Raw genomic sequence first — 24,869 nt, forward strand, 5'->3', positions numbered from 1 at the left:
ACTCAGTAAGGGCCTGGTGAGATGGATGGGGAGTCACCAACCTCAGCAGGACAAGCTGAAGGTTCTGGTGCTTAGGAATAATTTCCCTTTCTAGTTATTCTGCTGAAGTGCTCATTTAGGGCATTTCTGAATTTAATTTCCCTCTGTTTAAAGTTGTGGTGAATGATTTGCTGCTTTTCATGTTTGTCCATTGCTGTGCAAGGCCCTGATGTGTAACAGCTGGGAATTCCTGTTGGGACAGGGCATATTCCTATTGACTTTGTATGCTGAAATAATTGTGGCATCTTGCCTCCCCCCTGTCCTTAGATCCTACATGGCAGATGCAGCCCTGCTGAGAGGAGCTGTGTTCTTTGTTGGGATGGCTCTGTGGGGGGCTCATCGCCTCAATTCCCTCAGGAACTCCCCCACTTCAGTGCTGCCTTCATTCCTCAAGGTAGGATGGGATGCTGGGGCAACTTTTTGATTACTTGGAAAAATTCAAACCAAAACCATGGGCCCCTACACCAAGGAGATCTTTGTAGGACTGGAGGACGAGAGGAAGAAATTTGGTGTGGGGTGAAGCAGTAAAACAAATAAAACAAGAGGATTTGTGTCTGTAGCTGAGGCCTTCTCCTTGCACATCTCTGGCCAGAAAAGCAAAGTCTGAATCCTTTCTAGCAAATACCTACATTGTGGGTACTTTACCTTAAAAAAATAAAATACAAAGCAACAGCTTTCACTCTTCCCAGTGGGTGGTACAAAAAGTGAGGGAGGCTGTCTGCAGGGGCAGCCTTAGAGCTCTCAAAATTTCCTCATCTGGGTGCCTCAAGCAGGAATTACTGCCTTTAATCCCCTTGTCTGCCTGTAGGATGGGGCTGTGTGTGCCATCGGAGGCACAGCTGCTCGCAGGAGAGCAGAACTGCTTTGAGAAGGTGGTTCTGTGCTGTGTGTGCAGGGACCCAAATGGATTTATCTCAGGCCTCCAGGCTGATCCCCTAATTAACAAGGCTTGTTGCATTTGGGTGCAGAGGGTTTGAGGGCTCTGCTCCCCACCTGCTCACTGATGAAGGGCTTTGCTTGCAGGCCATGACCTGTCCCAACGCCGTCGTGTCCTACGAGATCGTTCTGTCCATCACACGCCTGATCAAGAAGTATGGCAAGGGGCTGCAGGCTGTCACCTGGGACATCCTGCTGGACATCATGGAGAGGCTGCTGCAGCAGCTGCAGGTGCGTGCTGGGCCTGCCTGCAGGTGCTTTCAGTGCCAGGGCTGTGCCGTAAACCCTTCTGCAAATTGATCTGTTTGTGCATTGGGGAAAGGGGAGCTGAGAAAGGCTTAGCCCGGTTCTCACTGCTGTGGTTCTCTGAGTTTTCTGTTTGTGTTTAAAATTAGCACTTTTTGGCAGGGTGGAACTCTTACAGGAATGGTTTTGTCTCTGTTCAGGTTCTGGAGAGCCAAGAACTGAAGTCCATTGTACACGATCTTCTGACCACAGTAGAGGAGCTCTGTGACCAGAATGATTTTCATGGCTCTGAAGAGAGATTTTTTGAGCTGGTGGAAAGATGTGCTGATGAGAGACCAGTAAGGCTTTATTATTGTCCTCCTTTTGGGTTTGTTCTGTTACAGCTGAAATTTGAGAGTCCTAAAATAGGAAATGGTCAGAAAACCCCAGCAAGGACTTCCATGAGCCTTATTCCATGGATGGGGATTGGGGAAATGGATTTATTATGTTTACTTATGCAATAAAAACATTGCTTGGTCTTTCCATGAAGGAATCTTCTGTGTTAAACCTGATAACATACAGAGCTCAGTCCATCCACCCTGCCAAAGATGGCTGGATCCACAACCTGCAGCTCCTAATGGAGAGATTCTTCAGGTAGGAAGTCATAACTTTGGGAACTTCTTAATTTAAGAAGCACTTTCAAGTGTTTCTTGCCACCTTGTCATGCTAGATAATTTTGTTTTCTGAAGTTCTAATGTTCTGAAGTTCTAAGTCAGTAAGTGGCTGCTGAGAAGTGTGGTAGTCCCAGGGCAGAGCACATGAAAGGACTTCTTTAACAGAAGAAAATCTTTCCACTGAGTTCTTTATGCTGCTTTTTTCTCCTTCTCTTTCATTCCATTCAATACTATTCCAATTAGCTTAGGCAGTTGTGTTCCACTCCACAGCACTTTGTAGTTCTGACACCAAACAAGATTTTCCTGTTAAGCATTAGGGTTGCATATGGTTATCCAGTATTCCAGTTATCTGGTTTTGAATTGGTGCTCCCTAAGGGATTCTGTGCTCTGAAACATCAACCCAGAGCAATAACAAACTTGTGTCTCCTCTGTGAAATGCTGCCAAAGAGCAGCTCTTCCTCAGTGCCATGTGTTTGCTTTTAAATTCGCTCACCAGAGCACTTGTTCTTCTGACATGTGCTTCCTAGTTTGGATTGGAAATGGGAAAGTGCAATTACAGGTCTGCAGAAGGAGTGAAAGCTGACCTGGGATTTGAATTTCCAATTGTTCTTGAATCTGATTTCAGGTGTAGAGACATTAACTCAGGGCTCAGCTGATCTCTCACAGTTACTGCTCCAACTCTGAAAAAGTTTCTTATTTTCCTTTAGTTTTACTTTTCCCCATTCCCTAAATACCAACAACTCTTATTTTATTAATTTTGGATTTGCTTTTCCTGTTTTAGGAACGAGAGCCGCAGTGCTGTTAGGATTAAGGTCCTGGATGTGCTGTCCTTTGTGCTGAGCATCAACAGACAGTTCTATGAGGTGTGTTTGCCTGGGGGCCAGGTGAGGTCTCAGGTGGTGGGAAAGCCTCTGGTAGAACATTGTACTGGGGGTTTCAGGTCCCCTCTGCCCGTGGGGAAGGCACAGCCCTGGGCTCTCAATCCCACACAGAGCTGTTTCTTTGGGATGCTTGTGAGGGGATTTGCCATTGTTTGTCCTTAGCTGGATACAGAAATGTGCAATTTGCAGTGGGAGCTGCAGGGTTCTGAGGACAAACCTTGTTGTGTCTTGGCTTCCCTGTTTTAAGGCTGTTAAATCCATGTCTGTTTTGTTTTGGAAGAATTGACAGTCGATGACAGAGTTTCAAAGCTGATTTAAAAGCTTTGTAAAAGGATGGGAACTGGACATATTGGGCAGTGACTGGTCTTGGTGCTTGCAGCTTAATTGCTGTCCAAGATGGAAACTCTGTGAGAGAGAAGTTGGGGATATCCAGGGATATCTTGATCTCCTCAGGATGTGCCCAAAGTGTCAGAGGGCAGGAAGGGGCAGAGATGCTCCTTGGGTTCCTTCAAGATTTGTGAAAACATGAAGCTGTTGGAGTTTCCTCTCTCTCTCAAAGAACAAAGGCCTAGAAATCCCTGTCTGTGTGAGCCTGGGCTGTCAGATCTCTAGGACAGACAACACCTAAAGCACTGAAAAGTTCAATAGAGTCACAAATATCTGGAGGGCTGGCAGACAGAAATAGCTGTGGGATGGAAGGGGAGGTGAAGGAATGAAGCAGTGGAGGAGCGAGCCTGCTGCCAGAATAGCTGAGTTCTTTTGTTTGCAATTGTTTCTCTAATGTGCTGAACATCTGACAGCTTGGGAGGGTCTGTCCTCTTGCAGGAGGAGCTGATAAACCTGGTGGTGATCTCCCAGCTGGCTCACATCCCAGAGGACAAAGACCACCAGGTCCGAAAATTGGCCACTCAGCTGCTGGTGGACCTGGCTGAAGGCTGCAACACTCACCACTTCAACAGCCTGCTGGACATCATTGAGAAGGTGAATTCAACCTCCAGGGCTGGCAGCTTTCCCAGCAGGGGTGACTTCCTGAGGCTCTGAGGCTTCCAGCATGGAAACAGAGAAAGGATGTGCTGCAGGTTTCAACCACGTGTTGCTTTTCTCTTTCAAAGGTGGCTGCACATTCTCTGTCATCTCCGTCTGAACTGGAAGAGAGGGACTTGCTGTCATATTCAGCTTCTCTGGAGGATGTCAAGACAGCAGTTCTTGGGCTCCTGATAATTCTTCAGGTAAATGCTGCAGAGCATTAAACACAGATTGTTCCTAATACTCTTCTGCAAGACTTGGCTTTTTAGATAACTCTTCTCCCACTCTAAATATTCTGACTTTTAACTATTTAATGTTTTAAGTCTTGTTTGGTGAGTGCTTTGATTTTGAGCGCTGTGAAACTGTTTGCTGAGTGTTGTATTTTCTTAACTCCCACTGCACAACCCAGCACATTTTCCTGTTTGGAGGGAGGATGTGGCCATAAATTAGCAGAAAGGAGGAGCTGATAACCTTGAATGGATTTAATAGATCTGTTGTGTTTGGGCAGCATGTCCTGGGCTGTGCTGAAGGGCAGGCTGTTCTCTGGAGCAGCTCTGGATCTTTGCAGATGTTCCTTCCAGAGCCATACAGCGAGGATGAAGCTTTTGCTGCATTTCTGCTGGAAGTGGCAGTGCAGCCCAGGGGTGTGACAGGGCTGTGTGTCTGTGTTTCTGTGCTGCAGACCAAGCTGTACAGTTTGCCCTCCAGCCACGCCACGCGCGTGTACGAGATGCTGATCCAGCACGTGCAGCGCCACTACAAGTTCTGCTACAGCCTGCCCGTGGCCAGCAGCATCAGGCTGCAGGTAGGATCAGCCCCTGTGCCCCCAGAGCTGCACAACCCGCTGGGTTCCTGGGTAGAGGTGGGGACTGGGTGCTCTGGGGCTTGCAAGAAGTAGAATTAATGTTCCTTGGCTCACATGGGTGTAAATGCGATGTGATGCCAGCAGTGATGCCTCCTGCAGAACAAGCTGTGGCATCTCTTAAAAATCCTTCTGCACCAGGAAAAATATAATGTAGGGGTGGGAGAGTGTTACAGTGGCTGAGGTTTGAGTGACTGCAGTGTGTTCCTTGTTGCAGGTGTTTGATTTCCTGCTGATGCTCCGAGCTGACTCCCTGCACCGCCTGGGCCTTGCCAACAAGGATGGAGCAGTGAGGTTCAGCCCCTACTGCCTCTGTGATTTTGTGTAGGTTTCTCATTGTGTTTAGCAAAAGAATCACATAGTGGTTTGGGTTGGGAGGGATCCTAGAGCTCATCCAGTGCCTCCCCTGCCATGGGCAGGGACACCTTCCACTGTCCCAGGCTGCTCCAAACCCCACCCAACCTGGCCTTGGACACTTCTTAATTTATTTTTATTTTTAAAATGTTGTTTTCCAAACTAAATTGTGTTTCCAGACTAAATTGTGTGCTGAGCTCAATGTTCCATCAGTAACAATCTGCAGTTTTTCTAAATCTTCCACATCCAAGAACAGTCTGTATTTACAGACTAGGATTGTCTGAACCAGTAAGGCATTGGTGAACTGTTCTTACAAATCACTTACCTGCAGAGCTCTCAATCTCAGACATGAAATTTAAGTTCCTGCTCACAAAGCTTCCCCCAAAAATGTGCAATTTTTTGCCTCATACCAGTTCCATGCTGAATTTGATTCAATGATTTGTACAAATCTGGCTAGTTTTAATTTTATGGCTTGTCTAAAGTTGTGTAACACACCCCAAAAGCTATCTTTCTAAATTAGATAGAAAAATCCTTTATTGATCAAATTGGCTGATTGCAGTGTGTCTGCTGAGCAATCCTGTGCTTTTTAAAATTGAAAATGCAGATTACATTGTTCAGTCTTTAACCTGACTCCCGAACAGGGTGGTGCTGTAGGTCACATGAATAAGCTGTAAAAATGACATGTATTTTTCTGTATTTTTCTCCCTTTCTGTGCTGCAGAGAGGCAGAGAAAAGGGCTTCTGAGAAAAAGCCCCCTGGCACCCTGTCCCCACCTTCAGGCAGCCCCAGTGTGCCTTCCCAGGGTGGCACCGTCCGGGTGGGACACCTGCCCTACTCCATGGTCTTTGGGGTCCTCCTGCAGTGTTTGAAGCAGGTATGTCCCCTCCTGGCATCCTTCTGTCCCCTCCTGGCATCCTTGTGTCCACTCCTGGCATCCTTGTGTCCACTCCTGGCGTCTTTCTGTCCCCTCCTGGCACCAGCTGCCTGTCAAATTCCAGCCCAGAGATCTTAAATAAATCCTGTAAAGCAATTTCTGCTCCTCCTGCTCAAAATCTGGGTGTGATTGTGCAGCTTCACAGCCACCAGTGGGAGCAGCAGTGCAGCTCTTCAGAAAATGAGCACAGCTTTCCCTGCACTGCTTCAGAGCAGGCAAGGGCAAAAGCTGAGCTTGTTAAACAAGATCCAAGAGGCCATCCTGCTTCTGAAAGGGCATTTGGAATTAAAACCTCTCCACTGCGAGTTTGTGAGGTGTTTTGAGGATTTGTGTATGTTTTATCAGCAATAAACTGTAAATAGGAATTGTTCCTGAGGGTGGCATTGGACACGGTTCTGTGCTGAGGGCTTGGCTTGCTCTGGGAGTTAATTGTTGCTGGTGCTTTGGAGAATTGGATTCTGGCTGTCAGATCTCAATATAATTCCTCTTCCAGTTTGTGGTGCCAATATTGCACCTCGAGCTGGGTGACAGACAGGGAGAAACTTGTGACTTCTTTTTCTGTATCAACCACGACAAGGCCTACATCTGCCTAGGAAATGACACATTGTCTGCAGTTTGATTGATCCTCCAAACTCAAGTGAAATCATGCAAAAATTTTCAAGCTTAACATTTCCTGTCTTTGCAGGAGACAGACTGGAAGGTGCTGAAGTTGGTTCTCAACAAATTACCCGAGTCCCTCCGCTATAAAGTGCTATTTTTAACTTCTCCTTGCAACATAGACCAGCTGGCCTCTGCACTGAGCTACATGGTAATGCCACTGAAGCACAGTCCCCAGCTCCTTGGCTTGCTTGGGAATTGCTTGGAGGGGATTTTTGAGTGGTTTTTTGTTGTCTTCAGAATAATATTTTAAAGATTAGCAGGCTGGTTGTCAATCCTTACTCACCCTCTTGTTTATGAGGGTTGTTCTAGGTACAGAATAGGTAATAATTGTTTCTTTTAATGCATGTGTATGGATATAGGTATACACAGGTCTTGGGGAGCTGTGGGCAGTGCCTTCTGCTGCCTTTCAGAGGGTGTTTTAGTGAGAGGTGCCCTGACTGGCTGTGTGATTTGTCAGCTCACAGACAAGAAGACCACGGACAGGCTCCACGGGACCCCCGAAGGCTTTTCCCGCACGGATCTGCACCTGGCTGTGGTCCCCGTGCTGACAGCACTGATATCTTACCACAACTACCTGGACAAAGCCAAGCAGGTGTGGGGACACGGGAGGCTGCAGGGAGGGCAGAGCCTGTACAGCATGGTTTAGCCTTGGAGCTGGTTAGGAGACAGGAGTGCAAGGTAACACTGCCTTTTGTTGGTGAAAAAACACTTTGGTGACTCCATGTAGGATTAACTGTGGGTTCACTCCTCACCTCTCCCCCCTCACAGGTCACTGAGTGATTCTACCCTCTTATAAACACAAAATTTCTGTTAAATCAGTAACTTTAAGTCTCAACTACCTACTTGATTTGAGTTCCCTGATAAGAGTTTGGCCTGGGGTATCTGCAGCGTTATTTAAAGCTCAGTGTTAGCACTTGGCTGTGTCACCCAGCCTTGCAGCAGGGGTACCTTGCAGCAGAGGTACCTTCAGGGTGTTCTGGGGTGCTGCCAGGAGTCAGGGGGTGCTGTCAGGGTGTTCTTTGGTGTGCTGAGTGTTTCCCTGCCCTGCCAGCGAGAGATCGTGTACTGCCTGGAGCACGGGCTCATCTACCGCTGTGCCAACCAGTGCGTGGTGGCACTGTCAGTCTGCAGCGTGGAGATGCCCGACATCATCATCAAGGCACTGCCCGTCCTCATTGTCAAACTCACCCACATTTCTGCCACGGCCAACATGGCAATCCCTCTGCTGGAATTTCTGTCAAGTAAGTCGTGATGTTCTTCTTTTCGGTGTCTGTAGTTGTGGATTCTGTGTGGAATGAGGGGATGTTGGTCATATGGAATGCACTGTGATGCCCTTGCTCAGGTTATAAATGTTGGATCACCTCATTTGTTACAAGTTTTCTGTATGAAGCTCTTGCTCTGAAGAGAGAAACACACTCTGTGTTGTGCAGCCATACAGAAATACCAGCTGCTTTCTTCTTGCATGATGTGATTTAACTTCCATGTCACTAATCATTCAGAAAAAACAAAAAATTTAGAAATTAAACTGAGTTAGGATGTTGAAGGGTTGTGTGGAAGGGCTGTGTTGAGGGCTCACCTGTGCTGGTTTTGCTGTTGGACTCTTGCAGCTCTGGCCAGGCTGCCTCACCTGTACCGGAACTTCGCGGCAGAGCAGTACGCCAGCGTCTTCGCCATCTCCCTGCCCTACACCAACCCCTCCAAGTAAGGCCACAGCAATGTGCTTCTGTCATCTGTGAAACTCAGAGCTTGGAAAGCCTTTTCTTGTAGTTCTTAGTTCAAGGTTATTCATAGGATATTGCTCATTCTGGTGTCACCAGGCTTTTCCTGAAGAAGGGATATTTCTGCCCTGTGAGGGTGGGGACGCCTTGGCACAGGTGCCCAGAGAAGCTGTGGCTGCCCCTGGGTCCCTGGAAATGTCCAAGGCCAGGCTGGACAGGGCTTGGAGCAACCTGGGACAGTGGAAGGTGGAACTGGATGATATCTAAGATCCCTTCCCACCCAAACCATTCTGTAATTTCCGTGATACAATTCTAGGTCATCATCACCTTGGACAAAAACCTGTTTTTCTTGAAGAGAATTTTTGAGGACTTTTTTTTCCTTTACACTCTGAGTAGGTGAAGGAGCAGTTCAGTGTGCCAGGGTGAGCAGGGCACACTGAGCTGGGGTGTCTCTGCTGCTGCAGGTTTAACCAGTACATCGTTTGCCTGGCCCACCACGTCATCGCCATGTGGTTCATCCGCTGCCGCCTGCCCTTCCGCAAGGACTTTGTCCCCTACATCACCAAGGTAATGGCACTGCTCAGCCCAGCAGCACTCAGGGGACCTGATCCAAACTGAGCTGAGATCTTTGAAGGTTCTCTTTGAAGCCTGCAGAATTCTGGTTTTCTTGTCAGCATCTCTGTGAGCTCTCGTGCTTTGAGCTGCAGATTTTGAGCTGCAGATTTTGGGCTGCAGATTTTGGGCTGCAGATTTTGAGCTGCAGATTTTGAGCCACACGTTGTTCATGTTGTCACCTCCTGTCCCTACACAGGGCCTGCGCTCCAACGTGCTCCTGTCCTTTGATGACACCCCAGAGAAGGACAGCTTCAGGGCTCGCAGCACCAGCCTCAATGAGAGGCCAAAGAGGTAAATTCTCTTGGAGCCCAGCAGGGTTTGGTGTTCTGCTCTGGTGCTCACGCCCTGCCCTGCGTGTCCCTGAGGGAGGCTGGGTACTGATCCCCGTCTGGCAGTGCAGTAAGCAAGCAAAGTAAACCTCTTTAGGTCAAAGACTAATGGGGTTGCTGAGAGGCTGGGATCCAGCCAGGCTGGCAGCCTGGTGGGGCAGCTGAGGCAGCACTGCCTGTCCTGCAGGCCTGTGCAGCCCTTTTGGTGCTCACTTCTGAAAATCAACACTTGTGTCAGGTTGGGATGTGTCAGTGCAGTGTTAGCAGAGATGAGAGAAGAGGGTGATACCAGAGATAACAGAATCCCATGTTCATGTGGATTGTGTGAGCTCCTTTTGATGATTGATCTGTAACGAGTCATTTTCAGATGATTGCCAGAGAAATGGTTGTGATCAACGACCTGGATAAATTAGAGAGCCAGTACTGTGTTTTTCCATGGTGTTCCCAGCCAGGTCAGTGCACTGGCTGGCACACAGCTGCTTTCTGTCCAATCCCTTTTTTATTTTTTGAATTTTTGAAGCCATCATGACAGTTTTAAGCAAAGCCTTCAGAAGTCAGAGCTGTTCTTGCCAGCAGTCATTCAAAGTAACATTTGCCAGGGGACAAAGATATTCCTTGGAAGGCATTCAGGATTTCTCCAGTGTCCTTTTACCTGCAGGGGTTACCTAAACTGGTTCACTTAACTTGCTTCAGTGTTGTGAGCAGTGAGCACATGGTGGCATCTGAGCCCTGGGGAAAGTGCCTCTACTTCAGCTGCAAGGCTGCAGCAGTCTTGCAATGCAGAAACATCATCCCTGCCCTACTGCTGCAGCTGTAAGCCTTGTGTTGTGTTTCATCTCTCCCATCTCCTCCTCTTTCATCCAGAAACTTGGAAGAGAAGGCTTTTGACACTCATCTCTCCAATTAGAATTCCAACTAATCTTTTTTTTTTTTTTCTTATTTCCCCCTTAAAAAACCTGTTAAATTCTACCAGGTTGGAATACTACTGTCTCTAAAGGCTTTTGCTGGATCACTTTCCACAGAGATCTCTGCTGAGGAGTGTGGCTGTACTCAGGCAGTGCCCAAAGCACTGGAATGGCAGGATGCCACTGCCTCGGGGCCTGGCTGAGCATGGATTCTGGCCAGGGCACAGAGGAAAGGCCTGGAGCAGATTCCAGTTTCCTTCCTGAGAAGTTTCTGAGCTTGGTTTTCAGTCCTGAAGCCCAAAGAAGGTTTCCCAGCCATAGCTGAGGTGCTGGGTGTTCCAAGGGATAAGGATCCCAGCAGTTCCCAGGGCTGCTGGGTGTCTTGATGTTGGTGTAGGGGATGATGCCTGAACATGAGCCTGGGCTCTCTGCAGCAGTTGTGGCCAAAATTATCTGGGAAAGGTTGTTGGGAGAAGGACAAAGAAATTCTGATCCCTGCAGGTGGCAATCTGAGATGTAAGAACTCACTGAGATGAGGATGGCAGACAAATTGTGCTTAGAAAGAGCCAGAAGGGTTAAATTAGTGCCTGCATTTTATCCCTGGGGATGGGAGCTGCTGGACCAACTGTTCTGCCCAAATTAGCCCGAGCCTGGCGTGCATCTCAGTGACTAATTAAAGTGCCTCTTGGATCTTAATTGGATCTTAATTGCTGTCATCTCCCACGTGTTCCTGGCACTTGCCAGTGTGCACAGTAATTTCCTTTCTGTGCCAGCCCAGAGCCCAGGGGGTTCCCTGGAGCCCGGGCTGAGGCACAGGAGCATCCCCAGGGCTGTTTGCTGGCTCTGCAGTGTGGCAGGGTCTGGAACAGGGGCTCAGTGTCCCCAGGGCCTCGAGCTGGGCTAAAGGACACCTCTGGGAGGCCCTGGGTGTGCTGTGACTTGGGGGAGAGCTCAGCTTTGGGCCAGGCTTAGTGAGGACAGAGAAGGGTGTCATGGTCCCTGTCTCTTATTAAAAACTGCTGTGACCTAGTGCAGGTAAAGCATTTTAGGATCTGTGGAAGCCCTCAGGTATTGAGCCATGGTGAGTTGGGGCAACACAAGAGGGGGTTGAAGTGCACAAAACTCCTCAGCCTTGAGGAATTTGTGCCAGGGAGCCCTCAGGTGCCCTTGCCTTTGCTGAACAGCCCAGTATTCCAACTCTCATTTCAACCAGTTTTTTTCTTTTAACTTGTACTAATTTCATTTGTTTTGTAGCACATTTAAAATCTTGTTTTCAAAATGTGGTTTGTCTTTTTAAAGCTTTCAGCTCTGCTTGTTTGTATGTTTTAATTTTTGTTTCCCTTTTTTTTTTTGGCATTTGTTTTATTTTCCATCACCCTCCGGGATCCCCCAATATTGACCCTGTGACTGTGACCTTTCAACCTACATCCCTACAATGGTTTCCTCCCTTCTGTGACCTCTTTTGGGGCTTGGTGCTTCTCCACATAGTAGTTTAAGACTAGCCAAAAATGCAAAGCAAGGCTTGAATAACTCTCCTCCAGTGAAAGAGCTGAAAGAACCCTCTGCAGTTGATGCCTTCCGATCCCGCAGCATCAGTGTGTCTGAACATGTGGTCCGCAGGTAGAGGCACTTTGGATGGGGACAATCCAAGAGCAGCTGGGCCCTTGGAGGTTTTGCTGCCAGGGTGGGTGGAAGCAGGGTGGATTTGCATGTGGGATGCTTGCATGACTTGGTTATCCCATGAAAAGCTGGCCTCGGGCACAGGCGAGGGTTTTGGGAAAGCATCCCGAGGCTTCCCAAGGCCACGTCACACCCTGGGTGTCTGTGCTCACCTGGCCACGTTCTCTGGTGCTTTGGCAATCAAAAATTCTGTTTTCAAAGTAAAGGTAGTGAAGGGGAAAAAACCCCAAACAAACCCACACACAGAAAAAGGAAAAAGGTTGCATTCTGCACAAGTGAGAATCCTGGGTACAGCTCACTAAAACATGAGCCTCTCAAGCAGGGGTTTGACTCAGGAGAGGCTCTGGAAGCTCTGCAGAGTCATGGAGAGCCTTCCTTCCAGTCTAGTTCTGGCCTCAGTTTAGGATTTGTTCTTCTGAAGGAGCTGGTGAAGTCTCCTGGTCTCAGGAATGATGCCATGAAAAACCTGGATTTGTCTTTCCAGAGAGCAGTGAGGGCTGTGCTCAGCCCATATGAATTGTTGCTTTCACAGCTAAGGAAAACAAGATTTGATTTCAGAGATTGATTTGATTGACTGACAGGTTTTGATGGCAAGCATTGATCTGCTCCAATGAAAGATCTGAAATAATTGATGCCAGTTTTTAAAACATATTTCTGGATCACTTCTCTTGAGTGTTAAACTGCTGAACCTGAAGATTTGTACCTTAACCTGTAGGATTGCTGTCAGTGAAACTTGATTTGGTTTATTTTTTTTTATTTTTGGCTCTATGTAGTGTTTGGGGGAGAGAGGCTGAAGTGACTGAATTGCAATTCTAGTTCTGACACTTCATGTTATGGGAAAAATCTTTCCCTGGGAGGGTGAGGAAGCCTTGGCACAGGTGCCCAGAGCAGCTGTGGCTGCCCCTTGATCCCTGGCAGTGCCCAAGGCCAGGCTGGACAGGGCTTGGAGCCCCTGGGACAGTGAAGGTGTCCCTGCCATGGCAGAGGTGGCACTGCATGGGCTTTGAGGTCCCTTCCAACCCAAACCCTTCCAGGATTTTCTGATTTCCCCATTAATCATGAGGTGATTTTCTTCTCTTGCTTTTCCATGTAAAGGGTAGCAACAAAAAGTTCAGATAATTGCCCTTAATGAAGCCGAAGAAGTTGCCACGTGATAACAATTTTGGCTGTGCCTCAGCTTAGTTTGTATTACAATGACATGAGGAATTGTCTTTATAAAATATTGCAGTCCAACCTAAAACAGAAATGGTTTTAAACGGCTTTGCTGATTTGGCTGATTTGAAGGCAGACCTTCTCTCTATTCTTGTGCCAGTTTCCTGTTCAGAGTGCAATGTTTTTTCCTATTTCAAGTTAAATTAGGTTTTACGTAGCTATTGAATTTGGAGGGGAAAAAACAATATACAGAAGAGATGCAACAGAGAAAACAGCAAAGCACAGGATTGTAAAGTGAAGTGTGGAGTGCCCCAGTTTCTGGCTCATGGGCAACCTGCTGCCTGGGAAGCTGGTGCTGGTCATGGGGTGCTTGCCCTCAGCATAGATTAGGAGCTCAAAGCTGCCACTCTCTCCTTGCTTGGTGCACTTGCCCATGGGCCACCAACGTCAGAGGGCGCTGGCACTGGGATCTCTCAGAGAAAACCCACTCGCTGCAAGGACAGCCTGGGAAGCACAGCACCAGGCTGACCCCAAAATCTGTTTCCCAAGGCCTGGGTGTGCTGGCTGGCACATGCATGCACAGCAGGGGCTGCATCCCACCGTCTGTGAGCATAGGGACGTGGTGCCATCTCATCGGGCACCTGGGGACTTTCTCTTCCAGCCGCATCCAAACCTCCATCACCAGCTCCAGCCTGGGCTCTGCAGATGAAAACTCCATGGCTCAGGCTGATGACAACTTGAAAAACCTGCACCTGGAGCTGACAGAGACGTGCCTGGACATGATGGCTCGATACGTCTTCTCCAACTTCACCGCTGTGCCCAAGAGGTCAGTCAGGGACGCACGGGTGGGATTCAGGTTCATTTTTCACTTCATTGGTGGGAAAATGTTGGGATTGTGGCAGGCTCAGGCTCTGAAGCCTTTCCTCACTGATAAAATCTTGGCTAAAAAGGAGGAGATGAGGGAAGACTGGAGATGGGAAGGCTGTGGTGAGGTCTCAGAGCCCCTGAAGGGACTCCAGGAGAGCCAGAGAGGGACTGGGGCAAGGGGTGGAGGGACAGGACACAGGGAATGGGTTCGCACTGCCAGAGGGTAGGAATAGGTGGGATATTGGGAAGGAATTGTTCACTTTGAGGGTGGTGAGACCCTGGAATGGATTTCCCATAGGATGCCCCATTCTTATAAGTGTTCCAGGCTAGTTGAATAGGGTTTGGAGCAGCCTGGGATGGTGGAAAGTGTCCCTGCCATGGGGGGGGGTGTTACTGGGTGGACTTTAAGGTTCTTCCCAACCCAAACCATTCTGTGGTTCTGTCAAATCCACTGGAGCAGGGCTTTGCTCCCTGTCCTTGCAGGATAATCCCCGTGTGCTGCAGCAGCTCATCCATCATCCTGATGGATAACAGGGATGTGGGCAGCCAGGGGGGGTGGCACAAATGCTGTGTCAAGGAGAGCAGGCAGCACCTCCTGCATGGTTAATGGCACCAGCTCTGTTCTCTGCCTCCTGAGGAATCTTCATCCCAAATGTGCTTCCAGGTCTCCCGTGGGGGAGTTTCTGCTGGCTGGAGGAAGGACCAAGACCTGGCTGGTTGGTAACAAGCTGGTGACCATCACTACAAGTGTTGGAACAGGAACAAGGTCCCTGCTTGGCCTGGACTCTGGAGAATTCCAGAGCACCCCAGAATCGAGGTAGGTGTTGCTCCCATTTCTGGAAATCTCCACCCGACAAAGTCACCTAAACCACTGCTAAATCTTTGTAGCATAAGAGGAATGTTTTATTTGTCCAGCACGCCTGATTCCTCCCTCAACATCACCAGTATCTCCTTTCCTACAGCTCAGACCCTGTTTTGCAAGTGAGACAGACCAAGGAGGCTCCAGCCAAGCTGGAATCCCAGCCTGGGCAGCAGGTTTGCAGGAGCTCCCGCAACAGAGTCCGATCCATGTCGGGTGAGTTCCCATCCTGGGCTCTCTCCCTGCCACAGCTTGAAGGTCTGGGTGCCTCCTGTGTCTGAGCTAATTGGAGATTTGGAGCTGTCTGGTGTTTAATGAGGAGCAGGTAGCAGGAGCTGTTGGCTTCAGGTGTGGTGGGGCTCCTCCTGCTCCCCTCTCTTTGCAGGAGACCTTTGGTAATCACATAAACTGGTTTATAAAGAACACATGGAACATCAAATTCTCTTTGTGGTTTAGCCCCAGCTGGCTGCTGAGCCCCACCCAGGTGCTCACTTTGTCCCCTACAGGGAGATGGAGGAGAGAGTTGGAAGGGGAAAAGTAAGAAAATTTGTGGGTTGAGAGAAGGGCAAGTTTAATAATTAAAATTAAATAATAGTAACAATAATAATTGTAATGACAAGGGAAATAAAACCAGTATATTGTGTATGCAGCTGATAGAAGAGGTTAAAAGCCTCATTCCTGAGATACTTTTGGGGCTAACTAAGCATGTCTCTCCCTTGAACTGTGTCTGTCCTGCCAGGTGGTCATGCCTTACGTGTTGGTGCCTTAGACAGCTCAGCCTCCCACTTTCCCAGTGGCTCAACATCCCAAGGGACACAGGGCCCTGCTCCTGCTGCAGCCCGCCCAGACAAGGCCAGTCCTGCTCCACAGACTGCCCTGCAGAAGGAAAAGGCCAACTTGGCTGCCTACGTGCCCCTGCTGACCCAGGGCTGGGCAGAGATCCTGGTGCGCAGGCCCACAGGTGGGTACCTGAGTGTGGGCTGGATCCTGGGGAGAGACCAGAGCCTGGGGGAAGGAGAAAAATCCACATTTAGTTGTAAATGAATCTGTTTATGGCTTACTGCCTTTTGAAACTGTAGAACCATGGGATGGGTTCCATCCAGTGCCACCCCTGCCATGGCAGGGACACCGTCCACTGTCCCAGGGTGCTCCCAGCCCTGTCCAGCCTGGCCTGGGGCACTGCCAGGGATGCAGGGGCAGCCACAAGTCTGGGCAGCTCAGTTGTGTTTGCTCTTAGGAAAGGAACAACAACCTGTTCAAGGTCAAAATGCTTGAACACCAATGTGTTCCACGAGATTAACAGGAATTGTCTGTTTCAAGTGAAAGCTGTTTCATGAGAAAATAACTGACCTGGTCTTAATTAGGACACCTGAGTGTTTTGGATGGCTTTGGGAATCTGCTGTAGCAGTGAGTTACCAGGGTGGGTTTTGAGGAGCTTGGGGTGAAGTGCAGAGCACTTGCAGTAGCAAATTAATTGAGTTATTCTGGTGAAGAACCCAGAACTTGCTCTGTTTGGATTTTTTACCTGCGTATTCCAGAACAATGTGAGCATTTCCAACAGGAGCTGGGAGAGCTGGGAGTACTGACCACTTCCCTGTGACTGTGTTCACAGGGGTCTATGTTAAGGATCTGACTCCATTTTTCAGAAGGCTTGATTTATTATTTTATTATATATATTACATTAAAACTATATTAAAAGAATAGAAGAAAAGGTTTCATCAGAAGGCTGGGTAAGCTAAGAATAGAAAGGAATGATAACAAAGGTTTGTGGCTCAGCTCTCTGTCTGAGCCAGCTGACTGTGATTGGCCATTAATTACAAATATCTAAGATGAGCTAATCAAAGGTCTACCTGTTGCATTCCACAGCAGCAGATAACCATTGTTTACATTTTGTTCCTGAGGCCTCTTGGCTTCCCAGGAGGAAAAATCCTAAGGAAAGGATTTTCCATGAAAAGATGTCTGTGACACTTCCCCCCTTGTCTGGTGCAGGCAACACAAGCTGGCTGATGAGCCTGGAGAACCCGCTGAGCCCGTTCTCCTCAGACATCAACAACATGCCCCTGCAGGAGCTCTCCAACGCCCTGATGGCCGCAGAGCGCTTCAAGGAGCACCGGGAGACGGCTCTGTACAAATCCCTGTCCGTGCCCTCCTCCAGCCTGGCCACGGGCACGGCCAAGCCCTCGCTGCTGCAGCGCTCCAACACAGGTGGGGGCTGCGGGCAGGGCGGGCCAGCTCCGGGCTCTGCTGGGTCCCTGCGGGGCTGCCACAGCACCTGGGAGTGTCAGGGGGGCCAGCACTGAGAAAGGCAAGCGGTTCTTGTCCCTAGAAGGGAAAAATTCCCTTCCTCTTTGCTTCTGCTGGCGTGTGGGGGAGCAGGAGGCTGGGGAGTAACGGAGCTGCTCTGGAGGAGTCGTGTGGTTGGTGTGTTCCCCAAATGAAAATGAACAAAGTCATGGATCTGTTCCCTCTCCCACTTGTTTGGGGCTGATCTGGGCATCCCACTTGTGGATGGATCTTTCCATGCAGTGTTTCCATTTCCATTTGTCTTCAGTTTGGGAGTCTGTGTCGGGCACTTGGAGCTGCAGCTTCCTGGGGCATGGCCTGTCCCAGCCCTTGGCAGCCAGGAGGAGTGGGCTGCCTCTGGCTTTTACAGCAGAATGCAAATCCTCTTGGATTTACCCACCTCTGGAAAGGACTGTTCAGCCTGCAGTTGAACCACTCGAGTTTCATTTGCTGGCTTGATTTAACACAGTGGCCAAGGATTTTCACTCTATTTAATGTGGTGCTAGTTCCTCTTAAAAACTTGTTAATGTTGGGAGATTGGTGTTGACCAACAGCTGCAGTTTTTAAAGCTTTCTGCAGTCCCTGCTCGAGCTCTTACCAGTGATATCCAACACTGAGGCTCTGAGCACTGCAGGCACCATCAGAATTGAGCAGTGGTACCAGCAGACCAGGCTTTGCTGGGGAAAATGGGATGGATTGTCTGGAAATCTGGTTAAAATGCCAGTTTTCAGCTTTCTTTTAAGCAGGGCAGGGTGTGTTTTAGTGTTTTAGAACATGTAAACACAAAATTGGAGCCAAAATCAAATTATCACCTCTTACAAACAAACAAAAAAATTATTCTCCGTAAACACTTTTGTGACTCTAAAAATTTGTGGTATGTGGAGCTAAGTGGAGAGCTGAACCCATGCCACCTGAATGCCACTCCTGTGCCAGTCTGGGAGTCATTTGGGCCCCATCCTTGTTAACCAGACTTGCTGGAGCTGGCTGGGCAGTGACTGGAAGAAGTTTTGCTGTCCCACTGTCACATGCCTGTTCTGCCCCTTTAGAGGTTAAACCTCTGTGGGTCTCTACCCAGATTTTTCAGAGTCTTCTGTGGGTTTAAAAGTGACCTTGTGCAGGTCAGGAAGGGCTCAGCCTGGTTTCCTGTGTGTGCTGGGATATCAGGAAGGGATTTTCTGTTCTTAAACCTGACAAAATGCATTCTGCAAAGGGAGCAGTTGGAGCCTGCACTGTTGGATGTGTTTATTCCTCCTTATTCTTGTTGAGACCTCGTGCCCTTAAAGTATCCCTTTGGCATCTGGTGAGCTTATCCCAGCTTGTTCTTTCCTTTGTTTCATTTATTTATTTGTTTGTTTTAAACTAGGCTCTTGGTTACATTTTAAACTCTGTGCTTTTTAATTTTTTTATATTTTTTTCATATAGTCTCTCCTTCCTTTTGATGTAGCTGCTCACTTGATTTCCCTTTGCAGTGGCCTCTTTCTCTTCCATGTACCAGTCCAGTTGTCAAGGGAAGTTGCACAGGAGCATATCCTGGGCAGGTATATTTATATATCTTTAAGGAAAAAACCAACCAAACAGTATTGCCATAGAAGAACACCTCTGATTCATAGAAAATGTATCCCTCATTCCTCATTTTCCCCTTCCATGTCTCCTGTCTGTCCCCAGTCTCATCACTCTCAACAAATGGGATCTTGACTAGCATGAAGAAGTCCAAGCCAGATCCAACATTTGCAAGTGCAGACAGTTCCTCAAAGCAACTTTTAGCTGGGGTGGCTTGTGAGTCATGAGGCCAGTGTTAAATGACCTGTCAAAACGTGGCTGGGTTAATTAATCCTTCATTTGCAGCTTCATTTTCCAATTGGCTTTGTGTTGTGCCCAGTGGAAAAGCTCCCAGCTGTGAGGAGAGCAGCGTGTGCTGCAGGACAGGCTCCCCTTGGAGCTGCTCAGCCCACAGGGATCTGCCAGAATTGGGCACAGAAAGATAAAAGCAGCTGATAATATGTATAGATTTCATATATGGATAATGTTCAGCCAGCATGGAGCCTGGTTAAGAGCTTTTTAAATAAAAAAAGAAATATATTTCAGCAGAAAATCTGCTAAATTTTACCTTTCAGAAGCTCTACAATAACGTCAAATCTTTCTCCATTTCAGTAAAATTTATTTCATAATTAAATGAAGTGGAGATCAAATTACACACTTTATGAGCACAACACCTGCATTGCTTTGATAACCTGCAATGCTTTGTGATTTTAATTAGAGGGTTCAAATGTCTTTCTGCCTCTTTCCTTCACTGGAAAGCTCCCAGCAGAGCAGTGGGGTGTTCTGAGCTGCTGCTGGCTGCTGTCAGAGGCCTCTCAAAGCAACACAAAGCTGCTGCAGTTCAATATTTTTCTGTACTTCCCCCTGTTCCTGTTATTCTCTTCCCACCTAAGGAATAATTAGTGCTTGGGCTGTTTCAAAGCACCAGCAATCTTGGCAGTGGTGTAGGAGGGGAGCTTGGCAGCACTGGGTATCTGCAGGTGTGTTCTGGCTTGGACAGCTAACCAGATCAGCACGTTGTTTTGGTTCCTTTTGGTTTGTTTTGTATTTTTAGAAGGTTTGTGTGTGCAATGCTAACTCTTAATTGCTTCTTTGAAATAACTTTGGTCCTGCGAGCTGAAATCAATCCAGGAAAAGCTGCTTTAGTGATTTTTTTTTCTTTGTATATTTTTTTTTAATTTTGCTGATTTTCTTTATACTTTTTGTGTGTGCTAATTTTTTGGTTTTATTACTTTTATCGTTATTATTTTGGAAAACAAATCTTGGGCCTTTCAGATTGGTCTTCCAGTCCCTTGTGTGCATAATGGGAAGCCTCCTGTTCTCCAGCCTTTTCCTCAGGACAAAAAGCAAGGCCAGGAGGAGCCTTTGGTCAGACTCATCCCTGTGGTCAGTGCCTGGAGTAGATCCAAGGTTAAATCCTCCACGTAGGCAGGGCTTCCATGGAGCTTTTTTGTCAGTGTGGTTCTACTCTCTGTGTGTGTGAGCAGATGCCACCGGTGCCCCTGTCACCCCTGCTCTCGTCCTTCCACACATGTTCAGGGCTGAATTGTTCTGCTTCTCCTGAGATGTTCTAGGAAAGCTGCCAAACTGCAAGGAAATGGCTCCTAGGAAAATTTCTGATCTCCTTGTAGGCCTCGAGGCTTGGGAGCGTTGCATTTCAGTACAAGGAAAGCTCCCTTTGAGAGCTGATGTCTCCAGTGAGCTTTTATCCCGTACTTTCCTACACCTCTGTAGTTCCTGTCTGTCCTGGTAACCCACGTCCAAGGTCCCGTTTCCTCATCCCATGCCCTGTTGTCCATCAGCAACAAATTGGAAAAAACAGCTGCACTTCCTTGGCCCAAAAGGCAGGCTGTGAGGGAGAGGTGATTTATTCCCTGCAAAAAGGGCAGCCAGGAGCGAGTCTGACGTGCCAGGAGATGCCAGGGCACTCACTGGGCATGGCCTTCCGTTGAGATCCCTTAGGGAAAAGGCTGGTGCTTGAGAGGAGAGGAGAGGAGAGATGGGGGCCTGTCCCCGTGTCCCTCTCTCAGCTGCCGTGCCCGTGTCTCCCTAGAATCGGCCGTGGTGCTGGAGGAGGGCAGCCCGGGCATGGACATGGAGCTCAGGGAGGCCGAGTCCCCTGCCGAGTCCCCCGAGAGCGAGGACGCCGAGACCTCGTGTTCCGAGCACGTGCTGAGCGAGGAGAGGTTTGGAAAAGCGCAGGACTCGTACAGCAGGGTAAGGACAGGCCCAGGGTGAGACAGCCAGGGGGGGATTGGCCATGGGCTCCCTCATGGCGCCCTCAGGAACTGATCGCTGATGGCGCTGGGGGCGTTCAGGGGAAAATCCTCATTTATCAAGGACTTCCAAACACCTTTCCTTGGAAGTGTTGGTGTGCCTTGAGCCTTGCTGTTGTCATCTTTTATTCTGGCTGTCAGGAGAAGGAGGGAATCAGGCCCTGTGAGGGTGGGTGGGCAGGCCCTGGCACAGGTGCCCAGAGCAGCTGTGGCTGCCATGGATCCCTGGCAGTGCCCAAGGCCAGGTTGGACGTTGGGGCTTGGAGCAGCCATGGTGTGAAAAATGCCAATCACTTGTTTTTAAAATTTTAAAAGTTTAATAGTAGTAAAATGGTTGTAAAAATAGTAATACAATTAGAGTAATAATAATTTGGAGATTTTTAATTAGGAAAATATGAGGCAATAGAGACAAAGAGTTATGGACATCTGGGTACCTTTTTCTGGGCAGCACAAGCCCAAAAAAGGCTCCAGGTTAACAGAGGATTAACCCTTAAAAACAACAGCCTGTTGCATATTCATACACCTCATACATGATGCATAAATTCCATTCAAGTACAGGATTCTGTCTGGTCAGTGTCAGCTTCTTCCTCTAAATCCTAACAGTGCCTTCAAGGCGGGAAGAAGTTCGTTTCTTTTGAAAGAGGGCAATAAATTATTTTTTGCTGAAAGATTGATATGTTCTGTGGCTGCTATCTCACTGCAAGTCCTTTCTTTTAAAAAAGTACTCTGCATAGCCTAGTTTCTATTTTAATATTTTGTTATAACCCAAAACTATATTTAACACACTATTTAAGAGAATCAATGCAGCATTACTTTCTAACACAACACGTATAATATTCAATTCAATATTTGCGAAATGCCAGTCATAAAATACGCATTTTTCAAAGAGCATTCAGGTCTATCCCAACGCAAACCGTTCGGGCGTTCTCTGATTGCATGAAAACTGTTAATATTTTCTCTCTTTTTTTTGGGGGGGGGTTTTTTTTTTTTTTGGTTGTTTTTGTGTTTTTTTTTTTTTTTTTTTTTTTTTTTTTTTTTTTTTTTTTTTTTTTTGTTTATTTTATTTTTTTCCCCCCAGTCCTCCTCCACGTCCAGCCAGGAGGAGAAGTCGCTGCGCTCGGAGGAGCTGTGTGAGGGCGGGATCCCCATCGGGCGTGAGGAGGGCCGCGCGCTGGAGGAGCTCTCCTTCCAGCCCTCACAGCCCCTCAGCAAGTCCAGCTCCTCGCCGGAGCTGCAGACGCTGCAGGAGGTGCTCAAGGACGCCAACGGGCGGGAGGTGCCGCGGAGGCTGAGCACGGAAGTGAAATCCAAATCCCAGTCGGGGAACCTGGAAGGGGAAGGCCTGGGCGGATGGCCGGGCCGGGCCGAGGACGGCCGGGCCGCCGGGCAGGGCGGCGGCACCGCGGGTGCCACCTCGCCCCGCTCGCCCTCGGGCCACCGGCCGCGGGGCTACACCATCTCCGACTCTGCCCCGTCCAGGAGGGGCAAGAGGATCGACAGAGACGCCTTCAAGGGCAGGGCAGCGGCGTCCAACACGGAGAAAGTCCCTGGGATAAACCCCAGGTGGGTGCAGAGCCCCTGATGCTCCATCACGGCTCCTTCGGGGGGCTGTACAGTATCCCATTAAATAATTAATCATTCAAATTCTCACCTCTTAAAATAAACAAATTATTCTCCATAAACACTTCTGTGACTAAAAATTTGTGGTATATGGAGCTAAGTAGCCCATGCCACCTGAATGCCACTCCTGTGCTAGTCTGAATAAAGCTCCTGCTTTATTCAGGAGCTGATACAGACCTGTTGAGCACACTACCATGAAATGAACTTAGGGATTAGGAGACAGAGCTCCAAAATGGTGAAAGAAATAGATGGGTAGTTTCCTCCTGTTCTTAATGTACTTAATTAGGGGCTGTGGTTTGACCATAGGTTACACAGAGTTAATTTTGCTGTGAATGATGTGGATTGCTAGTTTTGCATTTTGACAAATAGAATGTGCAAAATCCTAAGAAGAAAGAAAAGAAGGGTTGCAATAGAACCTGGGTATTGTTAGCTGTCCAAAATTGCATGATGAGACAATTTTCATCTGATTGAGGGCAGGTAAAATGCAAATGTCTGCACAATCATGTGTCTGAGAGCCTAGAAATGTCCCCAGAGATGTGGAGGGCATTCCTGCTCCTCCATTCCCTGCCTTTGAGCAGGGAATTTGTGTGGCTGCTGCTGTTTGACGCAGCATTGTTCTTCTGACAGGGGTCTGTTGCAAACTGCAGGTAGTCCAGGCACTCAGAGTGTCTCTAAAAGATGAATAATACCCTGTTAGCATTTTAATTCCTCCCATTTTTTCTGCTGTACATAACGTTCTTACCTCCAACAGATCAAAACTGACATTATTTTTTATGGTAACAGACTTTTCCCTCCTTCTCTCCTCCAGCTTTGTGTTTTTACAGTTGTACCACTCCCCCTTCTTTGGTGATGAAAACAACAAACCCCTCTTGTTGCCAAATGAGGTAGGCAAGGAGTTGTATAAATCCTTAATTTTTTTAACCTCGTAACTTTCTTGGAATGCGGATGATAATTACAAATATCCAGCTCAGGTGCTGTAGTTTAAAGGTGTTTCCTACCAGCAGTGCCACAGGTGGGAGATCTCTGTATTGGGGTTGTGGAGGGGATTGTTTAAAGCTGGCAGAATGCTGGGATGGTTTTGGTTGGGAGGCACCTCTCAGGCTGCTCAGGTGGGGTCTCTGGTTTGGTTGCAGACGTTTGAGAGGTCGGTGCAGCTCCTGGATCAGATCCCATCCTATGACACACACAAGATTGCAGTGCTCTACGTTGGGGAGGGCCAGGTGAGTGTGTGTAGGGGTCTGGATCCTTGTGGGGTGTTAGGAACCACTCCAGCTGTGGGGTTTCCCTGCTCCAGCTGTGGGATGTGCCCTGCTCCTGCAGCAGCCTTCCTTTTCCTTAATTTCCTGTGCTAAAAATGAAACCCTTCTGTGGGGGCAGTCACCTGATCCCAGGAAGGGTCTCTGGTGCTGGTGCAGTGCTGCTGGCACTGAGTGTGACACGTGGCATGTCCCTGTGTCCCAGAGCAACAACGAGATCGCCATCCTGTCCAACGAGCACGGCTCCTACCGCTACACCGAGTTCCTCACGGGCCTGGGCAAGCTCATCGAGCTCAAGGACTGCCAGCCTGACAAGATCTACCTGGGTGGCCTGGACGTGTGTGGGGAGGATGGGCAGTTCACCTACTGCTGGCACGATGACATCATGCAAGGTGGGCTGGAGGGATGGTTTGTGTCTCCTCACCTTAACTGACCTGCATCCTCACTGTTCCTTCCCAGGAGAATGTGCTGGGCTCTGATCCCCTCCTGTTCTCTCTGGTAGCTCTGCAAGCCATGTGAGAAAGCTCAGGCCGAAACATACCTGCCTTACTGAACAAAAAAACATCACACCAGTTTATAATGGTCTGCTCTATAAAACACTGTGCTCTGTGAAAAGATCTGCTCTGTAAATCTGTGAAATTATCAGCTCTTTAAAGGCTGGCAGGGTTTGGTTTGCAGATTTAGCTGCTGTCCCCAGCTGCTGTAAAAGCTCTTCACTGAGGGTGGTGTCAGTTTTGCTGTGTTTCACTGAAGAGTATTTCAGAGCAGAGGGTGTCGCTGCAGTGTCACCCAGCTCCTGCAGCACCAAGCAGTGCAGAGATCATCCAGGATCCAGCAGGATATGGTGAACTTCCCAAATTTTTCAGCACAGCTCTTTGCTCATCACATGGAGTCCAGTTCCTCCTGGGGCTCTGCAGGGTCAGTTAGGGCAAGTTCTGGTTTAAGCTCTTTTGCCTCTTTCCTCCCTAACCAGGGTCTCCTCCCTGTGCTGCTGTGGTCCTTCCCACTGGCTGCTTCACTCCATGCTCCAGAGAGTGCTGGAGCATCCAGTGGGACTGGATTCAGCTGTCACAAACGGGGACAAACCTACTGAAGGAGCACAGTTTGTATTTTTATTATTGGCATGTGACCATTGCTGCTTTCCCAGCCCAGCCTAAGGATCTGTGTGTTCCCTCTCCA

The 24,869-nt window shown here is 48.4% G+C and overlaps 1 protein-coding gene across 1 annotated transcript in view; it reads left to right on the top strand.

Moving 5' to 3' along the window:
* TSC2 (TSC complex subunit 2) overlaps positions 1–24,869 on the top strand; it is a 33,274-nt gene that overhangs the window by 5,236 nt on the left and 3,169 nt on the right. The window contains exons 10-37 of the mRNA XM_058816059.1: positions 307–433; positions 1,063–1,206; positions 1,422–1,559; positions 1,751–1,854; positions 2,656–2,737; positions 3,581–3,736; positions 3,868–3,984; positions 4,464–4,586; positions 4,861–4,967; positions 5,718–5,871; positions 6,617–6,739; positions 7,049–7,183; positions 7,643–7,832; positions 8,199–8,292; positions 8,774–8,876; positions 9,121–9,215; positions 11,650–11,778; positions 13,652–13,816; positions 14,522–14,674; positions 14,820–14,932; positions 15,456–15,677; positions 16,706–16,921; positions 18,469–18,537; positions 20,592–20,755; positions 21,893–22,377; positions 23,243–23,318; positions 23,568–23,654; positions 23,896–24,082. Coding sequence (XP_058672042.1) covers positions 307–433; positions 1,063–1,206; positions 1,422–1,559; positions 1,751–1,854; positions 2,656–2,737; positions 3,581–3,736; positions 3,868–3,984; positions 4,464–4,586; positions 4,861–4,967; positions 5,718–5,871; positions 6,617–6,739; positions 7,049–7,183; positions 7,643–7,832; positions 8,199–8,292; positions 8,774–8,876; positions 9,121–9,215; positions 11,650–11,778; positions 13,652–13,816; positions 14,522–14,674; positions 14,820–14,932; positions 15,456–15,677; positions 16,706–16,921; positions 18,469–18,537; positions 20,592–20,755; positions 21,893–22,377; positions 23,243–23,318; positions 23,568–23,654; positions 23,896–24,082 — 4,058 coding nt within the window. The remainder of the gene's footprint in view (positions 1–306; positions 434–1,062; positions 1,207–1,421; positions 1,560–1,750; positions 1,855–2,655; positions 2,738–3,580; positions 3,737–3,867; positions 3,985–4,463; positions 4,587–4,860; positions 4,968–5,717; positions 5,872–6,616; positions 6,740–7,048; positions 7,184–7,642; positions 7,833–8,198; positions 8,293–8,773; positions 8,877–9,120; positions 9,216–11,649; positions 11,779–13,651; positions 13,817–14,521; positions 14,675–14,819; positions 14,933–15,455; positions 15,678–16,705; positions 16,922–18,468; positions 18,538–20,591; positions 20,756–21,892; positions 22,378–23,242; positions 23,319–23,567; positions 23,655–23,895; positions 24,083–24,869) is intronic.

The sequence above is a fragment of the Ammospiza caudacuta genome, chromosome 17, assembly GCF_027887145.1.
Source record: "Ammospiza caudacuta isolate bAmmCau1 chromosome 17, bAmmCau1.pri, whole genome shotgun sequence".
NCBI classification, from domain to species: Eukaryota; Metazoa; Chordata; class Aves; order Passeriformes; family Passerellidae; genus Ammospiza; species Ammospiza caudacuta.